The 24,011-nt window shown below is 42.3% G+C and overlaps 1 protein-coding gene across 7 annotated transcripts in view; it reads right to left on the bottom strand.

Moving 5' to 3' along the window:
* FAM13C (family with sequence similarity 13 member C) overlaps positions 1-24,011 on the bottom strand; it is a 126,988-nt gene that overhangs the window by 38,270 nt on the left and 64,707 nt on the right. For all 7 annotated transcript variants that reach the window (XM_036336804.1, XM_036336800.1, XM_036336799.1 and 4 more), the window contains 2 exons: positions 18,497-18,560; positions 1,043-1,127 (listed from right to left, as the gene is read on the bottom strand). In XM_036336804.1, the coding sequence (XP_036192697.1) occupies positions 1,043-1,127; positions 18,497-18,560 (149 nt within the window). The remainder of the gene's footprint in view (positions 1-1,042; positions 1,128-18,496; positions 18,561-24,011) is intronic.

Consider the following 24,011-nt stretch of genomic DNA (forward strand, 5'->3'; position numbering starts at 1 on the left):
TTTATTTCATGGGTCAGTTTAAGAATTTAACATAATAGATATAAAATGCTCAGGCCAATGCCTGGATCATAGAAAATCTTCAGTAATAATAGTAGCTACCAATCAATAGCTATTAACCACTGTTACTAATAAACATTCCAAAACTGGAGAAGAGTATTTTGCCTGTTTATACCACGTGGGCCTGTTTTAAACAGTAATGTCTTGAATGTATTATCAGTAATGGTTCTAAAATAGATCACTTTGTAAATCTCTCCCTTCAATTCCTGGAGATAGGGGTCATCTCATGAAGCAAGCTCACCTACTTCTACTATCAATCCAGACACCAGCCTGCAAACCTGACCCATTTGTGCTCTCATATCTACTCATATAAGTTAGTGTTTCTCTCCTACATCTTCCTGGGAGTATTAATTTGTCTCCTGCTTATTAGCCACCTTGCCATCCCCTAGATTAAAACTAGAGGAACTAACAGACAAATAAGATCCAATGTTGAGACTTCTCACCACAGAAATTAATGCTAAAGAAATGAGACAGAACAAGACAATATGGGATCAGAATGAGTGTATCACTCTCCTCCACTTTCCCTGTATTGACGGACCATCTTACGAGCAATATAGAAGAAAGGAAGCAGCAATGTTGAAATTCCCCCATCCCTCAACACCTCAAAAATGTCATGAGTCTCAAAACTCAGGAGTTGCAAGCAAGATTATCTAAGTCCAGCAATACAAAATAAGGACTTGTTTGCCACAGGATACCACAAAGGAAAATGAAGTCTAGAAGTTGTGATGGGTGTTTTTTCCCTGACACCACCCCCCCCCCATTTATGTAAGTCTGACTCTTGGCCCCCAGCTGAAGAGAAGGTTCTATGTCAGCGCACATCTTAATTCCTCTTGCTCCCCCTCAGCTCCCCTGGGGGTAACTCAAGCACCTCTTCAGCTTTCATGTTGCACCAGACACCCTTTCCCACAGGGGTTTAGGATGAAGCAGCGAAAGCTAAACTATCCTGAGAGTACAAATGAGGACCTCCCCCCGCCCAGCCTCTTACCTGCAGCATCTGCCCCTTCAGCAGGCACACTCTGGGTGGACGCTGGGGCTGGGTCCTTGACTCCATGCACCTGAACAGCTTCTTCCTGGTTTGTCAAAAATGCAGAGCACAGATCAGTTTCGAGGGCTTGGAGCTTCAGCAAGGAATTCTGCCAGCAAAAGCAGAACATCGGGCTAGCTAAGTAGATGGCTAATGCACAACAGTGGGTCTGCAGCTCTTGCAAACAGCTTTTTCCAGAGCGTGCCAGGACGAGGGTTGTGGGCACAGCTGCTTCAGGCTGAGGTGGTTGTGCCAGGATCAGCTGTGCATTAGTCCTCATGCAGCCTCAGTTTCTGCCTCATTTAAAACCTAACGTACGTGGGTTATCAGGGACACATGGGACTAGTGATTTCGTCAGCAAGAGACGCTGCAGCCAGAGAGCCAATCTGAGAAGGTGTCTGCTTCCCGGGTGCTGGAGGCTTTATGTTCTGCAAGTGTTTCATTCATTGTGCTGACATCAGGAGCAGATGACATTGGCCCCTCCCAGGCTACCATTCACAAAAGCCAGCATCCCTACACTGCAGACTGCAGCAGAGCGCAGTGCACGAAGAGTTACTGCTGCAGAGGCCACCTGGCATCTGGGAGCTGCTTTGGGGCTCCCTTATCTACATTTGTATGTGGGAGTCGTGTGCTTGTGAGTGTGTGTGTGTGTTTTCTGAAGTTACTTCTCTCACATGGAATGTTTGCAGTGGCCTTTGATCAAGAACAGAATAGGTGGAGTGAGGAAAATTATCTTAGTCATTTAGTGTGGGCCAAGGAGAAGCAATTTATCTTTCATAGCTCCCAGCACAAGCTCTCCCATGGTTCTTAAAAAGAACAAAGTCATAGAGACTGACGCACATATCCTGCCATGATGCAGATGCCCAGCAAATTAATTCCAACCAGGTGAAAGTGAGTCACGCCTGAGTCCCTAGCAAGGCACTACTCCCCCGCAGCTGGGAAGCTCTGCAGGCCTCAACAGCTCCTCCACCCACCAGGCTCCTGGCAGGAGCAGCTACCTGGAGTGGAGCCACTGGTCCTTTCTTTACTATGACCCCCCAACACACACACACACACACACACACACACACACACACTCTGACTCGCACCCCACCATCCACATATCCTATTCCCCACACACCCTCACATCTGCCTCACCTCCATACCCTATTCCTACACATACCCATCCCCAGCCTATACATACCTTTACCTCCATCTGCCTACTCAACACAAATATTCTAACCCCCAAATACCTCACATCCACTCCACATACATACTTATTCCTTCTCACAGTCATCCCTTCTATCCCCTATTCCACACACATACACACTACCTACCACACACCCTCATCCCTAACCTCCACTCTCACACCCTATTTCACACACACATCCTTTCCCCCCAAACACACCCTCATATTTTGCACCACATAAAGACCTACCTCCAACATCTCTTCACACCCCCAAGCCCTCCCTCCATACAACACCCACTTCCCCCACACACATACCCCAAATTCCTTCTATTACTGTGAGTCAATATGAACCTACAGCAGTGTTAAAGCTGCTTATTGAGGAACATCTTAAATCTAATGTCTCTTGGCCATTTTGAAGGTGGCAGGTGCCTAAGCAAGCTCAGGGTCCCCTCTCTGCTAGCTCAGAGATGGGGCGAGACCTGGCACAAACCCCCTCTGTGCTCAGAGGCTGCTGCCTGAAGGCCCACAGCTCGGATGAAGCATCTAACTGAGACCAGGCCATTTTTCACTGCTTCCCCCTCCTTTCTGGGATGTTTTCCCAACAGTTAAGTATGGAAGCAAGAGCCCAAGGTTGCTGACAGGACATACAGCAGGAGCAAGGGCACCAAGTTTCTGGAAAGATTTAGTAACCAAACATCTGGGAGGCAAAAACAAAACAAAATCAGTTCCAGGCTAGCTAGCTCCCTACTGGAGGACCTTGGATATCAGAGTGACCTATAAAAACAGAGCAAAACTATTCAGAAAATTAAGAAATAATGCCCTGAGAATGTAAAATGGTGTAGCTGGTACAGAACAAAAACAACAACAACAACCACACAGTATAGTGGTTCCTCAAAAAATTAAAAATAGAATTATTACATGATCCAGCAATTCCACTGCTGGCTATATACCCAAAAAGTATTAAAAGCAGAGACTCAAACAGACATGTGTACACCCCTATTTATAGCAACATTATTCACAATAGCCAAGAGATATATTATAGACTGAGTTATGTCTCTCCTAAGTTCATATGCTGAAGCTCTAACCCCCAAGTGACTGCATTTGTAGATGGGGCCTTTAAAGAGGGAAATAGGGTAAAATGAGGTCCTAAGGGTTCAATATGACTGGGGTTCTTGTTGGAGAGTTTGGGGGGGAGGAGAGAGAAAGAGAGAGAGAGAGGGAGGGAGAGAGAGACACACACACACACACCAGAAAAGCACAGGCACAGAAGAAAGACCATATTAGGACACAATGAGGAGGTAGCATACAGTTTCAGATTGGAAAGATGAATAAAATTCTGGAGATAGATGGTGGTGATGGGTACACAACAAGGTGAATTACTTAAGACCACTGAACTATATGGTTAAAATGGGCCTGATGGGTGTGGCTCAGTAGTTGAGCATCAACCTATGAACCAGGTCATAGTTCGATTCCCAGTTGGAGCACATGCCCAAGTTGTGGGCTGGATCCTTAGCAGGGGGCATGCAGGAGGCAGCCAATAGATGATTCTCTCTCATTATTGATGTTTATATCTTTCTCTCCCTTTCTCTCTCTGAAATCAATAAAATCATATTTTAAAAAGTTAAAATGGTGTGTGTGTGTGTGTGTGTGTGTGTGTGTGTGTGTGTATATATATATATATATATATATATGAAAAAAAGAAGGGAAGAAAGAAAGAAAGGAGAAAGGCCAGTCCCTCCCTACAATCAGAAGGAGGATATGGAACAAACTGAGCCAACTGAGCCGCCTCTCATAAGCTCCAGTTGCTCCTGTATACAAAGCAGAAGAGGACATGACCTTCACACAGAGCCAGAGGCCCTGTCAGTTCTCCTACATACTATGCATCTGACTGTGGGCAAGCACCTTGGTTATTCTAAGCCTTATTTCTTCATCTGTAAAAAGATGTAATAACAATAGTGACAACAGCACCTGCTCTAAGAATTAAATGAAGGCAAGCATGGAGAACACTTTGCACAACACCAGCGTGTGGCAAACTCTCAAGGACTGGACACGGTGGTTATTATACATATCTCCAAACCCCAGAAGTGCTGGGCAGAGCCAAACTCTGCTCCAACTCTAAGGCCTTGACTCATCCCTTTACCTCCCAGGGCCTCACTTTCTGCATCTGTCTAGTAAGGAGCCAAGACTAGGTGACTTCTAAATATCCTTCCAACTTTAAAGCAGAGAAAGACAGATGTGCACCTATCCTGAAGATCTGGCACGGAATCAGTGCTTAGGCAGTGTTTGTGGAACTGAACCAACTATTCATGCAACACAAACAGCAAGTAATTCACAGCATAGCAGTATGGCAGCTCACATTCAGAAGATTCTAAACTCCCACAGAGAGTGAGAAATAATGTGGAGACCCCATGATGGTTAAAAGTAGTAATGGGCTGTTCTCACTCATCTTCCTCCCCCACCCCCACCCCCCTGTACTCATATGGAAGCAGAAATGAGACTCTAAGCTTCAAAGGAGATGTTTACCTAGCTGGTTTATTCCTCTGAGATACTAAATAGGAGTAAGCTTAAAAGAATGGGGAAGGGGAAAAAAAGTTAACTAGAACAGGAGAGAGAAGATGAGGGTCTCGAGGGACAAGAAGACTCCACATAGAAGGCTAAACATTAACTGTGATAAAGTGAGGACAGGATGGCAGAATGAAAGAAACTCTGCAGACCACCTGTTACTGATGATCTCCTTCACCACACCTATGACCTATGACCTAAGAACAACCTGATGTTTCTCAGCACACAGAGGGTGGGGACTCGAACACTCTGTGTGGGATGGGGTCATAAAGGGATATCCCAGGACGGGGGCCTTTACCTATGAGCAATCCATGCCACTGTCACATACATGTCCTGCTAGTGGGTGAGGAAGTCATGCCACCAGAGCTGAACACAAAGAGCCACCGGTGAGAAGGCCCATGGGCAGTGTGTACCATGCAGGCAAGGGCCATGCCCCCTGCAGATGTCATACCAGTACACCGCTCCCTGGCTCTGGCAGCTTCCAAAATACAGAGAGCTGCACTAGGCTGTGGAGTATGAAACTGATGTCAGCCCCTTCCCTGTGGGACTTACAGTCTAGTGGGGAGACAGTTAATATACAGGCAAATGAATCAAATGATAAGCACAGTTATTAGTGTCATAAGGCTATGCAGGAAAGAAACAATAAACCCAGGGAAAGGCGAGTAAGCAGCTCCAAGATCATGCCTGACTTAGCTACTTTTCATGCATGACTATGGTTTCCCCCTACAGAAAAACAAAGGGCAGTAAATCCCTGTGGTCCTAATGCTACCTCATTCTAGCCCTTCTCTTCCTAGGACCTCCACTCCCTGTGAGGCTATTGCCAGCCCATCCCTGGGGGCCACCCTGCTACTGCTTTTCCAGATTGAATGGCAATGTCTCTCTGAATGGGTTTCTAGGATCTGCAGGGAAATTGAGCAAAGGTTGATGGATCCTAGTCTCAAGAGCAACAAGTATCTCTGCTTCCCCAATGCTCCCATCTGGTTACGAAAGAAGCCAGAGAGCAGTCCATATAACCTAGGTGTGGTTTTCTAAAAGCTACTTTTTCCCTTTTACATAATGGAAAATATGCTGCTTGTTTTAGAAAATACTCCACTCATTTTCTCTCCTCTACAATTACCAGGTCCCGCTTTAATTGGGTTGAAATGGAGAACACCCACACAGGCTGATGGTTAAATGCTATTTTCGGGTGCCCTGGTCTGCAATTCACCAGTTGCAGAGCAGGGTCAACTTCTCATTTCTATGAAGAGGTTAGTGGCCCTCTTCCATCCCTTTATCTATCCAAGAACTGTATACAGATTCTCTATGGTGATAGGAAGCAAACTCAAATTGGGAATCTGCTCAAATTTGGGAATACAACGTGGTCTCTGAATATCTCCATGTCTATTTACCACTTTTCTTCCCCGAGTTTTTATGTTTTCTGTACATATTCCCCTAACACACACACACACACACACACACACACACACACACACACACACACACACCCTTCCTTTCAACCTCCTCCCTGCCCCAACCTCCCCAAGCCCAATTCAGCTGTCATTGCTTCACAGTCAAATTCCCATCAAATTCTAGAGCCAGTTCTGATTACCTTATCTAAACAGGGCCCCCAATTTCTTTGTTGCTGCCTTGTTTATTTCCTTCCTAATGTTCACTATAATACGTCACTTATATTTGCCTAGTTGTTCATTGGCTCTTTCCAGCTCCAGAAGGGCTGGAACCATGCCTCCATTGTGCACTGCTGGACCCAGCACAATGAGTAGGACAGGAGGCAACCAATAAAGAGACTGCCACTGTGTATCAGTTTGTTTTCCTGGACCCTTTAGGCAGTACAGTACTTGGGAGGCTCTTCTGAATATCCAAATTCAAGACCCCTGCTGCCGTGGTTTGGGAATTTAAAAACACTTATAAATCACTGGGGAGTTTGTTAAAGATGTGCACTCCCAGCCAGGAATCATCCCAGAGACTTGGATTCTGTGGTTTGGGGCAGGGTCATTTAGGTGCAGGAAGTCCAAGGTCTGCACTTTTGAGAAATATTTCGCTAATCCCTAGGGCCTTGACCCACTCGAAATATTGCCTTGCTTGACTGCTTAGCTCCACCTTTCCCAGGGACAATAGTGAGAGAGTGGCTCTAGGGCAGCCGTGGGCAAACTATGGCCCGCGGGCCGGATCCGGCCCATTTGAAATGAATAAAACTAAAAAAAAAAAAAAAAGACCGTACCCTTTTATGTAATGATGTTTACTTTGAATTTATATTAGTTCACACAAACACCCCATCCATGCTTTTGTTCTGGCCCTCTGGTCCAGTTTAAGAACCCATTGTGGCCCTCGAGTCAAAAAGTTTGCCCACCCCTGCTCTAGGGTCTAGCCTAGGGCTGACCTGTGGCAGGGCCACAAACAAGTCCCAGCCTGGAGGTCAGAGCTCTCCTAGCATAATTAAGCCTGACCTTGTAGCCCTCCCTAATTCCTTCCTAAGTAGTTAATGGGCTGAGGGAGGTGCAGCAAGTGTTGTGAAAAAATAACATTTGTATACATGTTAATCTACCCTTGTTTTAATCCTATATAATAAAAGAGAAACATGTAAATTGACCGTCCCTCCACTATGCTCACCAGCCAATCAGGAGTGAGTATGCAAATTAACCCAATAAAAAGTGAGGGTTAATTTGCATACACAGGTGCAGGGCGGAGAGCAAAGTGGGAGAGCTGGTGGAGAGTGGAGAGGCTTAAGGAAATTGGCTCCCTAAGCCGCCAGACAGAAAGCAGAGAGGGAGAGCTGGCGGCTTGGAGGACTTGGCAGAGTGGGAGGCCATGGGACAGAGACAGAGCAGGAAGGGAAAACCAAGATCATGGGGAGCACCGGGAATTCTGGGAATAGTAGTTTTGGTGGCAGCCCCAGGACCGGGAGCAGAAGCCCAGAGCTCAGGGAGCACCAGGAATGCTGGGAATCATAATTTTGGTGGCAGAGGGATCTCCTAGACCAGGGGTGGGCAAACTTTTTGACTCGAGGGCCACAATGGGTTCTTAAACTGGACCGGAGGGCCGGAACAAAAGCATGGATGGAGTGTTTGTGTGAACTAATATAAATTCAAAGTAAACATCATTACATAAAAGGGTACGGTCTTTTTTTTTTTTTTTTAGTTTTATTCATTTCAAATGGGCTGGATCCAGCCCGCAGGCCGTAGTTTGCCCACGGCTGTCCTAGACACTAGAGCAAAGTGAGCCTGGAGCAAGTTACTGCTGTGGTGGAGGATGGAGGTAAAGAAAAGGTGAGAGACATAAGTAAAATCAGAGTGTCTAGGAAAAATTAAAGGGAAGTTATCCTAAAACTTCCAGGAAATCTCCAATGCAGCAAAGAAAAAGAAAATGCCTCTATTATTCTGTGAGCAACAAACCAAACTGAGTTGGGGTCTCAGACAATTCGCTCTTATGATTACAAAAACAGAGAGAAACTCCCAGATTGGAGAGGGCTCCCTGATTGGAGAGGGTGCAGGTCGGGCTGAGGGACCCCCACACCCCCCAACGCATGAATGTAATGCACCAGGCCTATAGTCAGACTATAAAATAAAGCATTGACTTGAAGGCTGGGTTTTTGTGTCCTCATCCAGGCATGAGAGATGAGCCCCAGCTGTATTCTCTTATCTGTCTTTTCTTCAATCCTTCACCGCCCCTCCTCAGGTTCACCCTTGGCCTTGCAGCACAAATAGCTTTTCCCTGACCCTCAGCTCTCTGACATCCTCATTTGCCTCCTGCCTCAATCTCTCCTTAGGCGCTGGAGTTGTGTATGTCCCAGCATGCTTTGCAGCCAATTCTAACTGAAGGATGACATACCTGGCTCAGCCCATCCCAGTTTCCTCTGTGTGGGATGGTTCTGTAATACCCAAAGGAGAAACTCAATGTAAAAGAACCAGCTATCACTTCAAGTAGCCTCTGTTGACAAGAAAACCCAAGTCCTAATGTAGTGCTAGCACCACTTACACAAAAGCAATACCACCACACACTATAACCAAAACCAAATTATTTCAACCTGGGAAGGGGGATTCCTATTCTTAGCAAGACTTCATCGTGATATCCACAGTCAGTTCGCTTTATTAAATAAACAACAAAAGCAGGATGTTTGAGAGAAAATAATAGTTTTGTGAACTAAAAAATATTTAATTCAGGACTGTTTCTAGAGAAGACCTTGATTTTCTAAGAGTAGAATGTGTACCATTTCAACTCATAGAATGGGCTTTAATTGTTTCTCTTTGCAGTTTTAGTACTTAAACTATCCAAAAGCATAGGTATTAAGATGGACAAACCCCTAACAAACCATTTTTTTCCAGAACATCAATGATATCCTACAGGCTAAGTGCACTAATCTAGTCTGTGTTGTAGCGCATATAATTATTATTTGTAGCTACTTAAGTTCCAATTATTTTAGCCCTATTATTCTGCTTGAAAACTACATTTAATAAAATGTTTGTACATTAGAGGGTCCACTGGTGCTTTTAATCCCAACTCTACCATTGGCTCATTTTGTATTGATTTGGGGAAAACCATCCAAGTATGCTGGCCTGTAGGCCCTTTTTTTCTCTCATGAGACTACTGTAAGTTCTAAAATTGAATGGATATTAGAAATTAATAACCATCCCACTGGAAAATGAAGTAAAGTACCTACCTATGCCTCTAAAGATGGCAGGTCACACTGAAAAGCATTAGCCATTCTCTCAAATACTAGTATTTTTGTTAGAAAGAAAGAAAATTAAGCTTTTGCTTGCCTTAAAATCTGAGTGTTACAGCTCTAAGAAAACCAACAGTGTCCTGAAAAGGGTAAGAGATACCAACACGAGCAAGGCCAGGCTCTGGAATATGAGCTGATGTGTGTCACTCACTATAAATCCCTGAAAAGCAGGATGATAAATTTAATTCTTCTATTGCAGTCCCCACACACCCCACCCCAGCACCAAACCTGGAGTTGGATACACAGTTGCTTCTCAGTAAATAATGTTGAAAGAAAAAATATTTAAAAAATCAGTTTTCAGGCAAAATTTTGGTCTTATGACTGGCAGAAATATTTTTTAAAAGCTGGCAGGGGTTGGGGGTGCAGAATCCTATATAATAAAAGCCTAAAATGCTAAGTGTGCAGTTGTCCACTCAACCAATCAAAGCATAATATGCTAATGATATGCTAAGGCCACTAAACCGCTCGCTATCATGTGCACTGACCACCAGGGGGCAGATGCTCTGACCAGTAGGTTAGCTTGCTGCTGGGGTCAGGCCAGTCAGGACTGAATGAGATAGGCCAGACATGCCCTGGAGCCCTCCCACGGTCCCTCCTCAGCTGGCCAAACTTCCGCGTCCCTCTCAGGCCCCAATCATGCACTGGTGGGGTCCCTCGGCCTGGCCTGCGCCCCCTCACAATCCGGGACCCCTCGGGGGATGTCAGAGAGTCAGTTGGTTTCGACCCGATCCCACTCAATGCAGGATCTGCCCCCTGGTGGTCAGTGCACTCCCACAGGGGGAGCGCCACTCAGCCAGAAGCTGGGCTCATGGCTGGCGAGTGCAACAGTGGTGGCAGGAGCCTCTCCTGCTCCCATGGCAGTGCTAAGGGGAAGCAGGCCTAAGCTGTCAGTTGGACATCCCCCGAGGGCCAGACTGCCAGAGGGCACAGGCCAGACTGAGGTACCCCACCCCCCGGCAAGTGTACGAATTTTGTGCACTGGGCCTCTAATCTACACTAATAAAAGAGAAATCTGCAAATTGACCGTACCTCCGCGATGCCCACCAGCCAAGCAGGAGCGAGTATGCAAATTAACCCAACAAAGATGGTAATTAATTTGCATATGCAGGCGCCAGGCCGGGGTGGGGGGTGGGGAGGGGGACGCGCACATCGTCGCCATAGCGACGACGCAGGCATTCTACACTGCCCCAGCCACTCTGGGCCTCTGGGCAGTGTGGGAAGGCGGAAGGCGGCTCTGGCAGGAGTGAAGGCAGTGCCGGCAGCCAGGGAAAGGAAGGCCCATTCTTGCACGAATCTTCGTGCATCGGGCCTCTAGTATATTACATAAGCTGTCAGCTTCCTATTTTGCCAAGTGACAACATGTGGGAAAATAAACAAAACAAAAAAAAACCATTTAATTACACAATGACATTTTAAAGAACATTCTCTAAATTAAAGAATTTTTAGTAGACATTAGCTTCATAGAAAACTCACTACATGGTTCTTTTCTCCTTTAACTACAACACAGGCTGACTCCTGGGAGCCACTGAACTAGATACAGCTGCTTCCAGCCTTCCATGAGGGGGGCAGGAAATTAGTAGTGTGAAGAAGATTAAAAGAATAGGGTGAAGAAGATTAAATGACAGAGTGAGAGACAAGGAAAAGAAATGAGATGCCATATAAGAAAAAGCAGAGGCCAACAGGACAAAGCTACAGTGGAGTGTGGGACCCGGGGAAGGCTGGTAGGCAAAGGCAAACACAGGTGGGTCAGCGTTGGTTAAGTCTTGCCACAACTACTCTGTCCAGCCCAACACCTCTCAAGTTTCTCCAAGTTAATTCTCAGACAAGGAAAAATATGGGCAGCTGCTGGCATGGCTTGTGCCTTTTCTGCCAATACCACTCTAAGGATTCCCTGGACAATGAGGTCTACAGACCTGACTCCCCTGGAAACAAGAAGCCAGACTGGATAGTTGCCTCTGAATGATGGGCCAGAATAAACCAGGCCTGGAAACAGCTCAGAGTTTCTTTGCTGTGCAGTTCATTCAATTGGAAATTAAAACTAGGGTTCACACCATCACCATATTGGCCAAGGGATGTCCTCACAAACAGTGACAAGAAAACTTGGCTTAAACTAAATGAGTCATAGGACACCATTTCAGCTTCCAGCTGAGTAAGAAATAGTAGTAGCGAAGTAAGGTGACATTATCTCAGCTCAGAAAACCACACCAGAAAAAATGCCAAATGGCATCCTACAGTGGTCCAGCAGACAGGAAAATTACCTTGGATATTTTGTTTCCAGAGACCAGTATTATGCAGCCCAGCATTCATTCATCCACCTTCTGATAACAGCACTCCCAGAACCAAAATGGGAAGTGTGGTCTATGTCTCGCCAATCTAGCCAAACCCCAAGGTCATGGTGACTGGGTCAAAAAAGGGCTACATTCCCCAAGCCAGGAAAATGAGACTTACCTATGGAACTTTTCAAAGCTTAAAAAGAAGAACTTTCACTGTAGAGTAGGCAGAATCCTAAAGATATTCCCAAGATACCTATACCCAGGTATTCAATCAAACATTAGTAGGTGCTGCCATGACAGGATTTTGCAATTTCAAAACAGGATTTGCAACTTCAAAACAGGATTTTGAAGTTTTAACTCAATTGACCAAGGATACAGAGATAATTTGGGTGGGCCTGACCCAATCAGGTAAACCCTTTAAAAGCAGAAAGTTCCTTCCAGTTGGTGGAAACTAGACATCATCTGAGAGATTCAGTGCACTGAAGGATTTAGTGTTGCTGGCCCAAAGGCGAAAGGATTCATGTGAGGAAGAATACGGGCAACCTAGAAGCTGAGAGATGCCTCCAGCGGACGACCAACAAGGAAATGGGAATCACATTCCTACAACTTCAAGGAAATACATTCAGGCAACAACCTGAATGGGCTTGGACATGGATTCTTCTCCCAAACCTCCAGATAACAGTCCATTGCAGCCAATGCCTTAATTTCAGTCTTGTTCGACCTTGAACAAAGACTGCAATGGAGTCTGCCCAAGTTTATGACCTCTATTACTATGAACTGATAAATGGGTGTTTGTAGCTTCTAAACGTTTTTGGTAATTTGTTACACAGTGATAGAAAACTAATACACACTGGAATTACCAACTGTAAGAATAATGTGTCCCTAGAGAGAGGTTGACCTAAAGATAAAGTCCATATAGGGAGGCAGAATCAAGATGGCATCTATACAAATCTTTAATCCCTGGATCTAGCCATGCATGGAGCCTATTCCAATCCTAACGTTTCAGCTGTGTGAAACAACAATATCCTGTCATTTATTAAAGCCAGGGTGACTTCACTTTCAGTCACAAGGAAAAAAAATCCCTGAAGCAGGGAAAAAAAGAATCCTCAATCAATCCTAAACTAAGGCCCAACCATATAGCCTGGGTTTGCATTTCAATAGAAAAATACAGCTGCCTACTCTATAAAAACAATGCCTTTCAGCATACTCAGGACTATCAAAGGACTAAAAAAAGCTCTTGCTGGACCTTTTTTTTTTTTTTTCCCCCTCCAAAAAAAAAAAAAAATTAAAAATTTTTTTAGGGAGAAACACATTCTTGAACCAAACAGCAAGTATCATCTTGAAATGTGATATGTCCTGATGCCAAAATATATGCTAAAACCATGCCTGGTTATAAAAAGACAATCAAATCCTTCACATGGAGACACACATAGACACATGCATATAGGCTCAAAAGGGGGCACCAGAAATATGTAAATTGGTCTACTTTAAATAAAATTAAATTTTAAAGGATTCTTCATAAACTTTAAAGAGGAAGGTATTTTTAATGTTAAGGCTAATGTTGAGCTATTTTGACCAGCATATTTCAAAAAATAAGGGGTAACAGTAGCATGTGAAGGAAAATAAATTTTTCATATTGATGTTAGGTAAATAATCTCTTTCATAGTCACCTAAATAAAAACAGATGTCTCCTTCATAGAATAAGAACCATGATAAAAAAATTAAATGTTTACCTTGTTATTGATGTTAGGTCATTATTGAGCATTTGTTGGTTTAACTGGTTACCAAGGAAAATGGTGTTTCTATGCCAACTTTTCTCTTGAGGGAGCAATGGAACTAGAATTTTCTCTAACTTCAGCAACCATTTCCTTTTCCTACTCCCCACCTCCCAGAATTAGAAAGGTGGTAGCAGGGTGGGAAGGATGGGTTAGCATTACCCTTTTGACTCTCACTGCTAAGTCCATCAATTTCTTCTCCCCTATAAAAGGCAATGTCTTCTTCTCCTATTCCCTGACCTGGATGCATATGATGCAGTGACTTCCATTTAGGTTGGTTTCTTCCTCTCCATCAGGGCCCTTCCTATATTCAATTACTTCAATATCAGGCTGATAAACATACTAATATCTGGCCCCATAATTCCTCAGTCCCTTCAATTATAACACCATTTCCACTTAATTATGGCTGGCCATTTCAGCAGGTTGACATAAACTTCCAGGATCTCAAACCTTCTAAGAACAACCTCTATCTGTTCTCTCTCTTCTTCTCAACTCTGAAAGTAACCTTATTCTATCCTCTTAATTATGGTAAAGTTCTAGATTTCTCTGTTCTAATGATTAATCATTCCACTTAGAGTCTTAGTTAGTGAGAACCATACATCTCCATAGTTTGATTCTGGGGGCACACACACACACACACACAGACAAAAAAACAAACAAACAAAAAAAAGTATTTCCCTCAATTACCCATTAACACTTAGCTACTTTGAAATCCTCACATTAGAGCTAGACTTATTCTGAGCAAAAGACTAGTGTAGCTTTTGTTTATTTTCCCATTACAAAGTTGAGTATCTGCTTCATTGTTCTTGACATACCTCTCTTAGGTAAACTTATTAAGCCATTGCAAACTTTTAAAAATATATTTATAAACTGACAACTTAGGCCTAAAGAGGATAAACTGTAGATTGGTCTATGTCAGCATAAGACAGTTTCATAGCCAGCAAGCCTCAAAAGGAAATGAAAGAAGAAATCCATAGCAGGGCAACCAAAACCATATTTGTCTTTTAGGGCCAGCTGCCTTGTGGCTGACCTTACCTCTAGGACTGTTAAAATTCCAGGTAAAATGTGAATGGAAACAAACTCTTATTCACACAGCAGAAACTTTCTTTATACAAAGGTTAAGTGCAGAATACCTTCAAAATATCTATCAGTTAAGAAAATAAAATATATTTCCTGAGCACATAAGTCATGGACATTTTTTTAAGGTGCCCATTTCCTTCTATAGGATGATGACATGAGTTGAGCAAGTATAATGGCAGAACTAGACAGAAGGTCCAAATTGATCCAAAGTTTCAGTCTGTTTCTTAGGAGGACTCTACTGTTTCAGGCCCTCAATCAGCTTCAATTCTTCACCTAGGATCACATAGCCCTCCCTCCTCCTCTCATAAGATTGATAAGAATGTCAAGCACATGTGTCACTTTTATAGTACTATTTAGTATTCACTCCCCAAAACTGTCCTCAGGTGCCTGCCCTTGAGGAGGCCTTATCCCAGAGTAACCCTAGGGCAACTCACCTCATTCCATCCCTGATGGAAACATATGACTAAATTCTATAAGCAATGGGAAAATGGGGGTGAAGGGTTCAATAACTGTTCAAACTGAAATTCAAAACTACCTGCCCCAATTTTACAAATGAAAAACTAAAGGAGCTGATAATGGTACTTTATGAAATGCAGTCTGGGAAGTGGAAAAAAGTACTTTGAGACAAGTTTTCTCAGGATATGGAAGACCCATTAATTTTCTTTATACATCTGTTATTTTTCTTATTTGGAACTGAAACTAGGAATGGGATCTATTAGGATGTGGAAAGGGAAAACAATGTTTTTCTTCCTTTTTTTCCTTCAATAACTTTTTGATCTATCGAATGCTTATCAATTACATGGACTTGGGGAAATAACTAAAACCAAGGATTAAGGTGGATGAGACATTGACAGATCTCAAGTCTAGAATATTTTTCAATCAGGATATAGGAGACACCACAAATAAAATCTCCTGATACCTCAGAGGCAGAATCTGACAGCTCAGGTCAATGGCAGTTATTCAGAAACCAACTCCTATAGCATAGTCCCAAAGATGCCAAAACTCATCAAATAGAGATACAAGTTCTATTAAGGTACCCAAGGTCAAAAACTGGGAGCTTGAGACTAGCAGAAGAAACATGAGACTGGCAGAAATCAAATCTATACACAAGCCAAGTAAAAACAAGAAGTGAGTTTTTTAGTTCACTGGGAAAATATGGGGGACACAGACAAAGTCAGATGCTCATATGTAGATATGCTACACCATGAATCAATCTTAGTGGGTATAGGAGACCTTGGGGTTAAATACCAGCTCTGGAACCAAACTAAGCTGAGCTCTATCTATTATTCAGAAGGTAGAAGTGAAATAGAGTGAAATTTTGGGAAAATATAAGGCACATATGTAGGATTTCAATTCATTATTATTTAGGGTCTGGAAAATATTTTGGGACCATGCTTCATGAAAGGCTCAAGAAACTCTTTTGGCTTTAGACTTGCAAGTTGGAGTGGAGAAGGAGAGCAAATATGGAACTGGTGGGTTTCTTTTAGAGAAATGGAAGTCTGGGGGTGGGAGTAAAGAAATAAAGAAATAAAGAACAATGAAGAGAGCTAACATAAAAAAATAATTCTACCTTACGTTTCCATTTAGAGATGGAAGGAATACTCTGATAAAAAGTCAGCTGTGCAAGGAGACCAAAAAACAGTTAATGAAAAAAAAACACAAAACTATGATCAGTAACAACTGATCATAATTGTCAAAAATTGGAAACAACCATACAAGGGGTTACAACAAGGAGAATAAAAACTAAAAGTACATGCCGAACACTTATAATTCTCACAAACTTAATACTGAGTAAATAAAACCAGACACAAAAGAGTACACAGAGTCTGTTTCTAAAAAGCTCAAAAATAAACAAAACAAACCAATGTCAGTAGGAAGAGCAGTTATCCTGATAGGAGAGTAGTGAATGGGAGAAAGTACAAAGGGCCGTCTGGGATGCTAATATGTTCTATTTCTTGATCTAGGGACTTGTTATATACTTTGTGAGAATTCATCCAGCTGTGACTTACAGTATACACACTTCTATGTCTTTTCTATTTCCATTAAAAATATTAAAGCATGTTTCCCACCTGTATCCTTTAGGACTCGGATGCCTAAAGAAATGTTATTATGGGGTTCTTTCATAAAAGAGTGGTTTCCGTAGGTTTGGGAAATGATGGGAAAGATGCAGTTAAATATATTTCTACTGTATAGGAGGTCTCCATCAATAAGTCTGAACACATGGTCTGGACCCACTCATGATGCCTTCCACAAGCTTTTCTAAGGTTTCCTCCTGTCCCAAAATTTCAGTCACAACAGAAACTTCATGAAAGGATGAGGGCCTGCACACACAATTTACCCCGATTGGAACAAAGCCACTCTGAGCCCACTCACTGTTATCGATCTGTCTGGATCAGCATCACCCCTTTTCCATGGAAGAGTGCACATTTAAAACATGGCACTGACTGTTCCTTTGGCTGCATGTCTCCATTTAGCATTCTTGTACCCATGGAATGCCAGAGCAATGAGCTGGCACATACCATGTAATTTGCAAATACAATAGTGAAGCAATACAGAAAAGCCTATTTTCAAATAGAGCTTTTTGCAATTATCAAGTAATCTCATGGGTTTCCAACTCACAAACCAGTTTCTCCCAAATATTGGGAACCTATCACAAGTTGACTCTTACAACCACTTCATTTTTCTAGTCATTTGTGTCAAAGCAAAGCATCATTTCTTTACAACCAGCACTTTGCTTGTTCACAGTGGGGCAAAAAGCTGTGTTCACTGATTCATATTCTTGCCTCTTTCTCTTAGATTCTTAAATTCTTTTCCACTCTTGCTACCATGAATGAGATTGTGGAATTTGAAGGCTGTCTCCAGGCACAAAGAAATAACAAGCAGTGTTCTGTATTGTTATCTTTAGGAGATTTCCACAACTTTAGTAATTTATTTAACTTGATTCAATCAGGCAGCTGGTTTACCTTTAGCTATTCATTTCAGCTAAGTTCTACAGTTTAAAAGTATCACCTAAAGTCAGTCCATTACTTTTTTCCTCTTTGGAAGGGGAAGAGAGATGCATCTTTAAATGACAAATGAAAAATTTGCCTGAAGCCCATCATTTCTCTTCCTGGCATCTGAACATCAAGTCTTTTCATTATTTTTGTTATGATCCTAATCAGATATACCACCCACTGCTCCTTAATTATACAATGAGGACAAGAACAACTAGGCAGTATTACACACCAATGTCATAAGCCAAGGCATTCATAACAGAGATCCCACTTTTATTATACTGATTTCCAACAGAAGAATTAAATTATACATTTCAAAGAAAATCTAGAACAAGCTTATTAACACTGCGATATCCAGTTTGGTGAGAAACCATCTGGGTTGGAAAAGATGGCTTCATTGTCTCAAAACACACTAAGGCTGTGTTGCAAGCACCACACTAACTCATGTTCCATGGATAAATAGCAAGCGTGATTGATTATATTTGAGACCGCAAAAGCTGTTAGAATAAAGAGAGATATGAAATCAAATTAAGAGAAAAATTTTACAAATGTAACTGTCAGCCATGGCTATCCAATCCTGAAGCAAAGTTGAAAAGAGTGTAATGAAATGACTGCTGGACTTGGTTCAGGTCCAAGACATAGTGAGCAGCCCTACAAATAATATTTTAAATGTGTCTGCTCCAGAGCAAGGAATAACATTACCCAAAGAAGGACAAAGGAAACAAGTTCGCTTAAGAGCAAAAATACTTAAAAGTTTTTATCAGAGAGAATTCCTAGGCCTAGGAAAAACAGTAATAGCTTTCATAATTGGCAAATTCATGTTTCTGCAACCAACGATTGCACCTACCTCATTTAAGTCCCGCTGAGTTTCAAAAGCATCCTTTGGTAAAATGGCAGCCCTCTGGTCTATTCTATAAAATACAAAGAAGAATTATTTCAATTTAAAAGAAACCTTTCAACAGGGCACATTTAAAGCTGGTGGCTACAGATCTGTCTATACCCGTTAGAAACCTTCAGTGGTACCCCACTGCCCATAGAAAAAATTCCAGACTCCTTATAATGGTCTGCAACACATTACAGTGTTTGAATCCTGCCAGCCTCCCTGGCTCCACCTCCTATCATGCTCATCCTTGTCCCCTATACTCCAACCTCTCTGGCCGTCTGTTTCTTTAACACATAATGCTGGTTCCCTGTTCAAACCTTCACACTTCCTGTCCCAGAAGGTCCTTCCCGCAGATCTTCATAGAGGGACTCTTCTCAGCATGGAATGTGATCTGATACAGTTGTTACAAAATGACACATTTTGTTCACTGAAAACAGCTTTTGGAAATTTCGGCCTCTCAGCTATCACAATAAATGGTATAGCAATTGCTGGGTAATACGGTGACGCTGGCTTTTGCCACTATAGAATTAACAATAGAAGAAAAAGAACTTGAAACAGACAAATCTACTCTATTGTTTTTGTGGGATGTTTTTTTGTTTGTTTGGGTTTTGTTTCTTAGCTTAAAAATAAAAAAATAAAAAAACTCTACAACTGGTAGATGCTCAACTCCAACTCATGATTCATCAAATGCTATGGTCCAATGGCATCTATTTTATAACATTCAAGTTTTTCTGCAGCAGTTTGCAGACTATTATATAATAACCTTAGTAAATGACAGTTCTTATCCACATTAAAAAGCCTGCTATCTTAATGAATGAAAGATTTACTCAGTGTTAAGTCATTTATAAAAAGATTTATTTGGGGACATAATTATTTACAGTTGTTGTTGTTCTGCCTGAAGAAAGCATACATGTCCTCTAAATGATTTCTAAAAGTCAGGATGCACATTTAGAAATCCCACGAGCCTCACTTTGAAATAGTCTTAAGAATGCAGGGTTCTTTCAGTCCACAGGCATTGCTAACTGTGCAAACAATTTATTTCTAACGAGAAAGGTAAAGAGATGGTCAAACAAAATTGTAAAGGTCATGCTGATGTCTCCCATGTCTGCACAAGCCAGTAAGTCCCTCCCGAGTACAGTAGAAGGCTAAGGGTCCCAACCAGGAGCTCGGAGAGAGAGCGTTCAAGTGAGAAAAGCAAGGATGTAAGGAAGAAGACCTCTGGCACACCCATCCTATGCCCATCAAGTCTCTGAGCCACAAACACAGTGATTTCAGGGCTTCAGAAAATACAAAGTAGTCTTTCCTGAAAAATGGGGGAAACCCTCCTAGGGATAGGGATTAACTTATTCTACCCTGTAATATCTAAAACGCTGCATGGCTCATAATTTCTTTGTAATTTACAGTGGTTCTCAAATTGTGTTTCTATAAATTATGGTAGCACCAAAAAAATGGAAGTGTTGTTCTTTAATGGAAGCAATATTTATGTTTTTTTAAAATATATTTTTATTGATTTCAGAGAGGAAGGGAGAGGGAGAGAGAGATGGAAACATCAATGATGAGAACCATCAATCAGCTGCCTCCTACACACCCCACACTGGGGATGGAGCCCGCAACCTGGGCATATATCCTGACCAGGAATTGAATGGTGACTTCCTGGTTCATAAGTTGATGCTCAACCACTGAGTCATGCTGGCTGGGCAATATTTATGTTTTCAAGCAGAAATTTTTCTAGGTTGTTGGTGCCAACAGATGGTAAAATAAATGCACAAGTAGTGAACATTAATGGGAGAAAGCAGATATAGACTTGGTTTTAAAAATATAGTATGGCCTGGCCAGAGTGGTTCAGTTAGTTTTGCATCATCCTGTGCAATGAAAGGTTGCCAGTTTGATTCCTGATCAAGACATATATCTAGGTTGCTGGTAACGGATTGATGTTTTTCTCTCTCAGATCAATGTTTTTTCTCTCACTCTCTATTTCTCTTGCTTCCCCTCTCTAAGCATGTCCTTGGATGAAGCTTAAAAATAAAATTAAAATATTCATTGTTGAGATGCACAGACTAGCCTACAAGTAATATACTCACATGATCTTCCAAAAAAATTCTCATAACCTCCAGATCAAGCTTGAGAATTGTGGTCTAAGTATAAAAGGTGCTTTAATTTATTAATCATTGGAGTATCTCCTAAGTGCCTGGTACATTGTTGAGGACTAATAATCGATAAGCTGCATTTATGCCTTTAGGAGTCTTACGATTAGTGGAATCTTAAGCAGAGCACAAAACTAACATTCAGCCTTATGCTATTTCAGTAAATCGGGGATCAGCACATAGGAGCTGGTGTTTGAATGGTGGAGAGGAACTGGAGAGGTAGAGACAGGTCAGAGATACGTTTCCAAAGATAAAATAATCAAGACATCCTAGGTGTGGATTCAAACTATAAAGTACAAGAAACTGAGTAATCAAAATTATTCCAAAGTCTTGAGCCTGTGTGACAAGAAAAATGACATGTGGTTTTCCTAATGGAGATATGAAAGCATGTAATTTTGGTGAGGAGCAGGCATAAAGACAGGTAATTCATGAGTTTAGATTTAGATATTCAAAGCTTGAGGTGAGGCTAAAATAGGGAACTGAAAATACCTAACCAAGGCTCACCCTAGAATGGGGCGCTCTACGGTGTGTTCAGCAGAGTGAGAGTGGTGACAGTCAGAGCGATGAGCAATCACAGGTTCTACATCGGTTTTTCCCTATTGTGCGGCCAGAGCTCAGCATCGTGACTGCCACATGGTCTTTCGGATGGATGGATAAATGAAGAAACAGAAGAACCAGATCTCAGAATGACTTCTCCATCTACCACTTAGGAGGGATGTGTACCCACGGGCAAGATATTAACATCTCTAAGCCTCATTTTCCTTATCTGTAAAGTGAAGATAATAATAACTACTACTCATGGGGCAATTCATCGTGGGAAGGACAGTTCATGAATAATGTTTGTTACTACTGTTAGCTACATTAAAGTAACACGTGCATTCTACAATCATATATAAAATACCATAATAATGATAAGTATACATTTTATTAGTAACAGTAATGGAAGCCAATGAATGAATACGCTGAGAGAGATAAAAGCTGGGACATCCTTCCTCAGGACCACTAACCAGGTTTCTGAAAGTGGCCAGTTATGGGACAGAAGAAAGAAGAGCCATGAAGAAAATGGACACATCACTAAGGAGGTAAAAAGCTAAACAGGGTGGCACTCTAAATGCTGAAGAGAAAGAAGTTATGGGAAAGAAGAGTGTCAAGAAGAACCGAACAATTCACCAGCCCTCACCATGCCAGGCTGGGACTGCCAGGCAGTTTACCTATCTTATTTTGTTTCATCCTCATGGTAATATGAGATTAGGCTTATAATACCCCTAACTCTGTGCCAGGTACCACTGAAGGTGTTGGGAATAAAACAGCGAATAAAAAAAGTTTCTGCCCTCATGGAATGTATATTCTTGTAGAAGGAGAAAGAACCCCCCAAAAAATAAACCAGTGATCTTTGGTGCACCAGATGCTAATATGGAGAAAAAGAAGGAAAGACAAGTAGAACAGCACGCACAGAAGGACTGTCCAAGCTCACACTGCTAGAAAATCTCCATGTAGAAATAAGAGAGTATGGACTGCAAAAGACAAAGGTCATGGCAGAAGAGGAAACAGAAACAAAAGCTTCTCACTGAAGAAGTTCAGCAACGACAAGCGAACTGAAACAGTAGCTAGGTATCTCAAATTCCTTTCTTTTAAGATCTTTAAAGATACTGCCTGGGCCATTTACAATCCTGGCTAGAAGCTGGCCTCAACTCAAAACTGGATCACAGTGTTTCAACTCCCTCCAATTCTCTTTCCTCCCTTTGCCCAAAACAACAACGAAAATAGATCAAATACGTCTCTATCAAATGCATGCTTCTGGAGAGGGCAATGGTGAATAGGGCAGTCAGAGGTCTCTGCCAACTTCAATACATCCCTGCACCCAGCCCAAAGTCCAGCAATGGGAAATGTAGTGTGGACTCCTGAGTCCGATTATGGCTCTCAATACTGATCAGAATGCAATGCCTTCAAACAACTCCACCATCACCACCATTATTGTTACCACCACCATTATCACCCCACCATCACCATCCCCATCACCACCCCACTGCTGTCCCACTGTGCCACCACATCACTGCTGCCAGCACCATGATGTAATTCAAAATAAAAGCACTTCTCAGCAGAGAAATACAAAACTGAATTGTTTGCTGATATTAAAAGAGCTTCCTGCTGGATTCTGTGACTGAAAAATTATGGCTAGCTGACTGAGGTGCAACTTTTCTAAAAACCTTCGGTGTTCCCACATTGCTAGAGCCCTAAAGCATGTGCTGAGCCAGCCTGCAGGGTCAGCCTGCAGTGGCCTTCCCCCAGGAGGTGGACTGGAATTCAAAATAGCACAACGCACAAAGCATGGAAACATTTTTCTTGGCCTAAGAATAATGTCAAACCACAGATGTGATAATTTGTGAAGAAGCAGTATTCAGCATAGGATTTTTGATTTATAGCAACATTTCAACTATCCATAATTAAGTCGGCAGATGAGAGTGTTCCCTAAGTCGGTGAAAGGCTTCCCCAACTGCTTGTGGAAGACATCTGAGTTATCTAACACTTTCCTCTCCCTCAAACCCAAGAGTTTTTTTTATTACCAAGTCCTTTAATTTCTTATCCCAAATAACCTTTGCATCTTGTTCTCTCCCCACCACCTTAGGCCAAGTCACCATCATCTATCCTCTGGACTGCCTCCCCGAGTCTCCCTACTTCTCTACCCTCCCCACATCATCCCATACAACAACCATGCCACTACCTTTCTGTACTGCACTTACAATAAAGACTAAAATTCTTAAAGTAAATTATGACATCCTGAAGGTTTAGCATTTGTTCACATCTTCAACCTCAGTTCCCATCATTCTCCCTCTCTGCTCCCGCTACACTGCATTCCTTCAGTTCTGTGGACACACCGTGCCCCTTTCCACCTCAGGCCTTTGTATATGCTCTTCCTGTGCCCTCAATGCTCTCCCCTCTCCACTTACCCTCCTAATGACCCCGTTCATCCCTTAGATACCTGTCAGCCAATCAGGTTTCCCTTTTATATGTCTTACTGTATTCTGGTCCTCTACATCTGCTGTGTGCCATCTCTTAGTCTCTAAATATGTATTTGTATAATCATTTGATTTGTCTCTTTCTCATGAGTCTTGCTTAACATTTATTCTAGGGCTAATCCTTGTATCTGGCACATAGTAGGAACTCACATGTGGGCAGCTACCAATTCTGATATATGCCTGAATACGTACAATGATCATGATAAAACTCATGCTCCCTCCTCCAAGTGTAGCATGCCAACAGGACTGACAGGAGGGATGGCTCTCATTCCTACAAGTAGATGCATTTCTTCCACAAGGAGGCCTGCTGAGGATTAC

This window comes from Myotis myotis, unplaced genomic scaffold (genome assembly GCF_014108235.1).
Source record: "Myotis myotis isolate mMyoMyo1 unplaced genomic scaffold, mMyoMyo1.p scaffold_m19_p_15, whole genome shotgun sequence".
NCBI lineage: Eukaryota > Metazoa > Chordata > Mammalia > Chiroptera > Vespertilionidae > Myotis > Myotis myotis.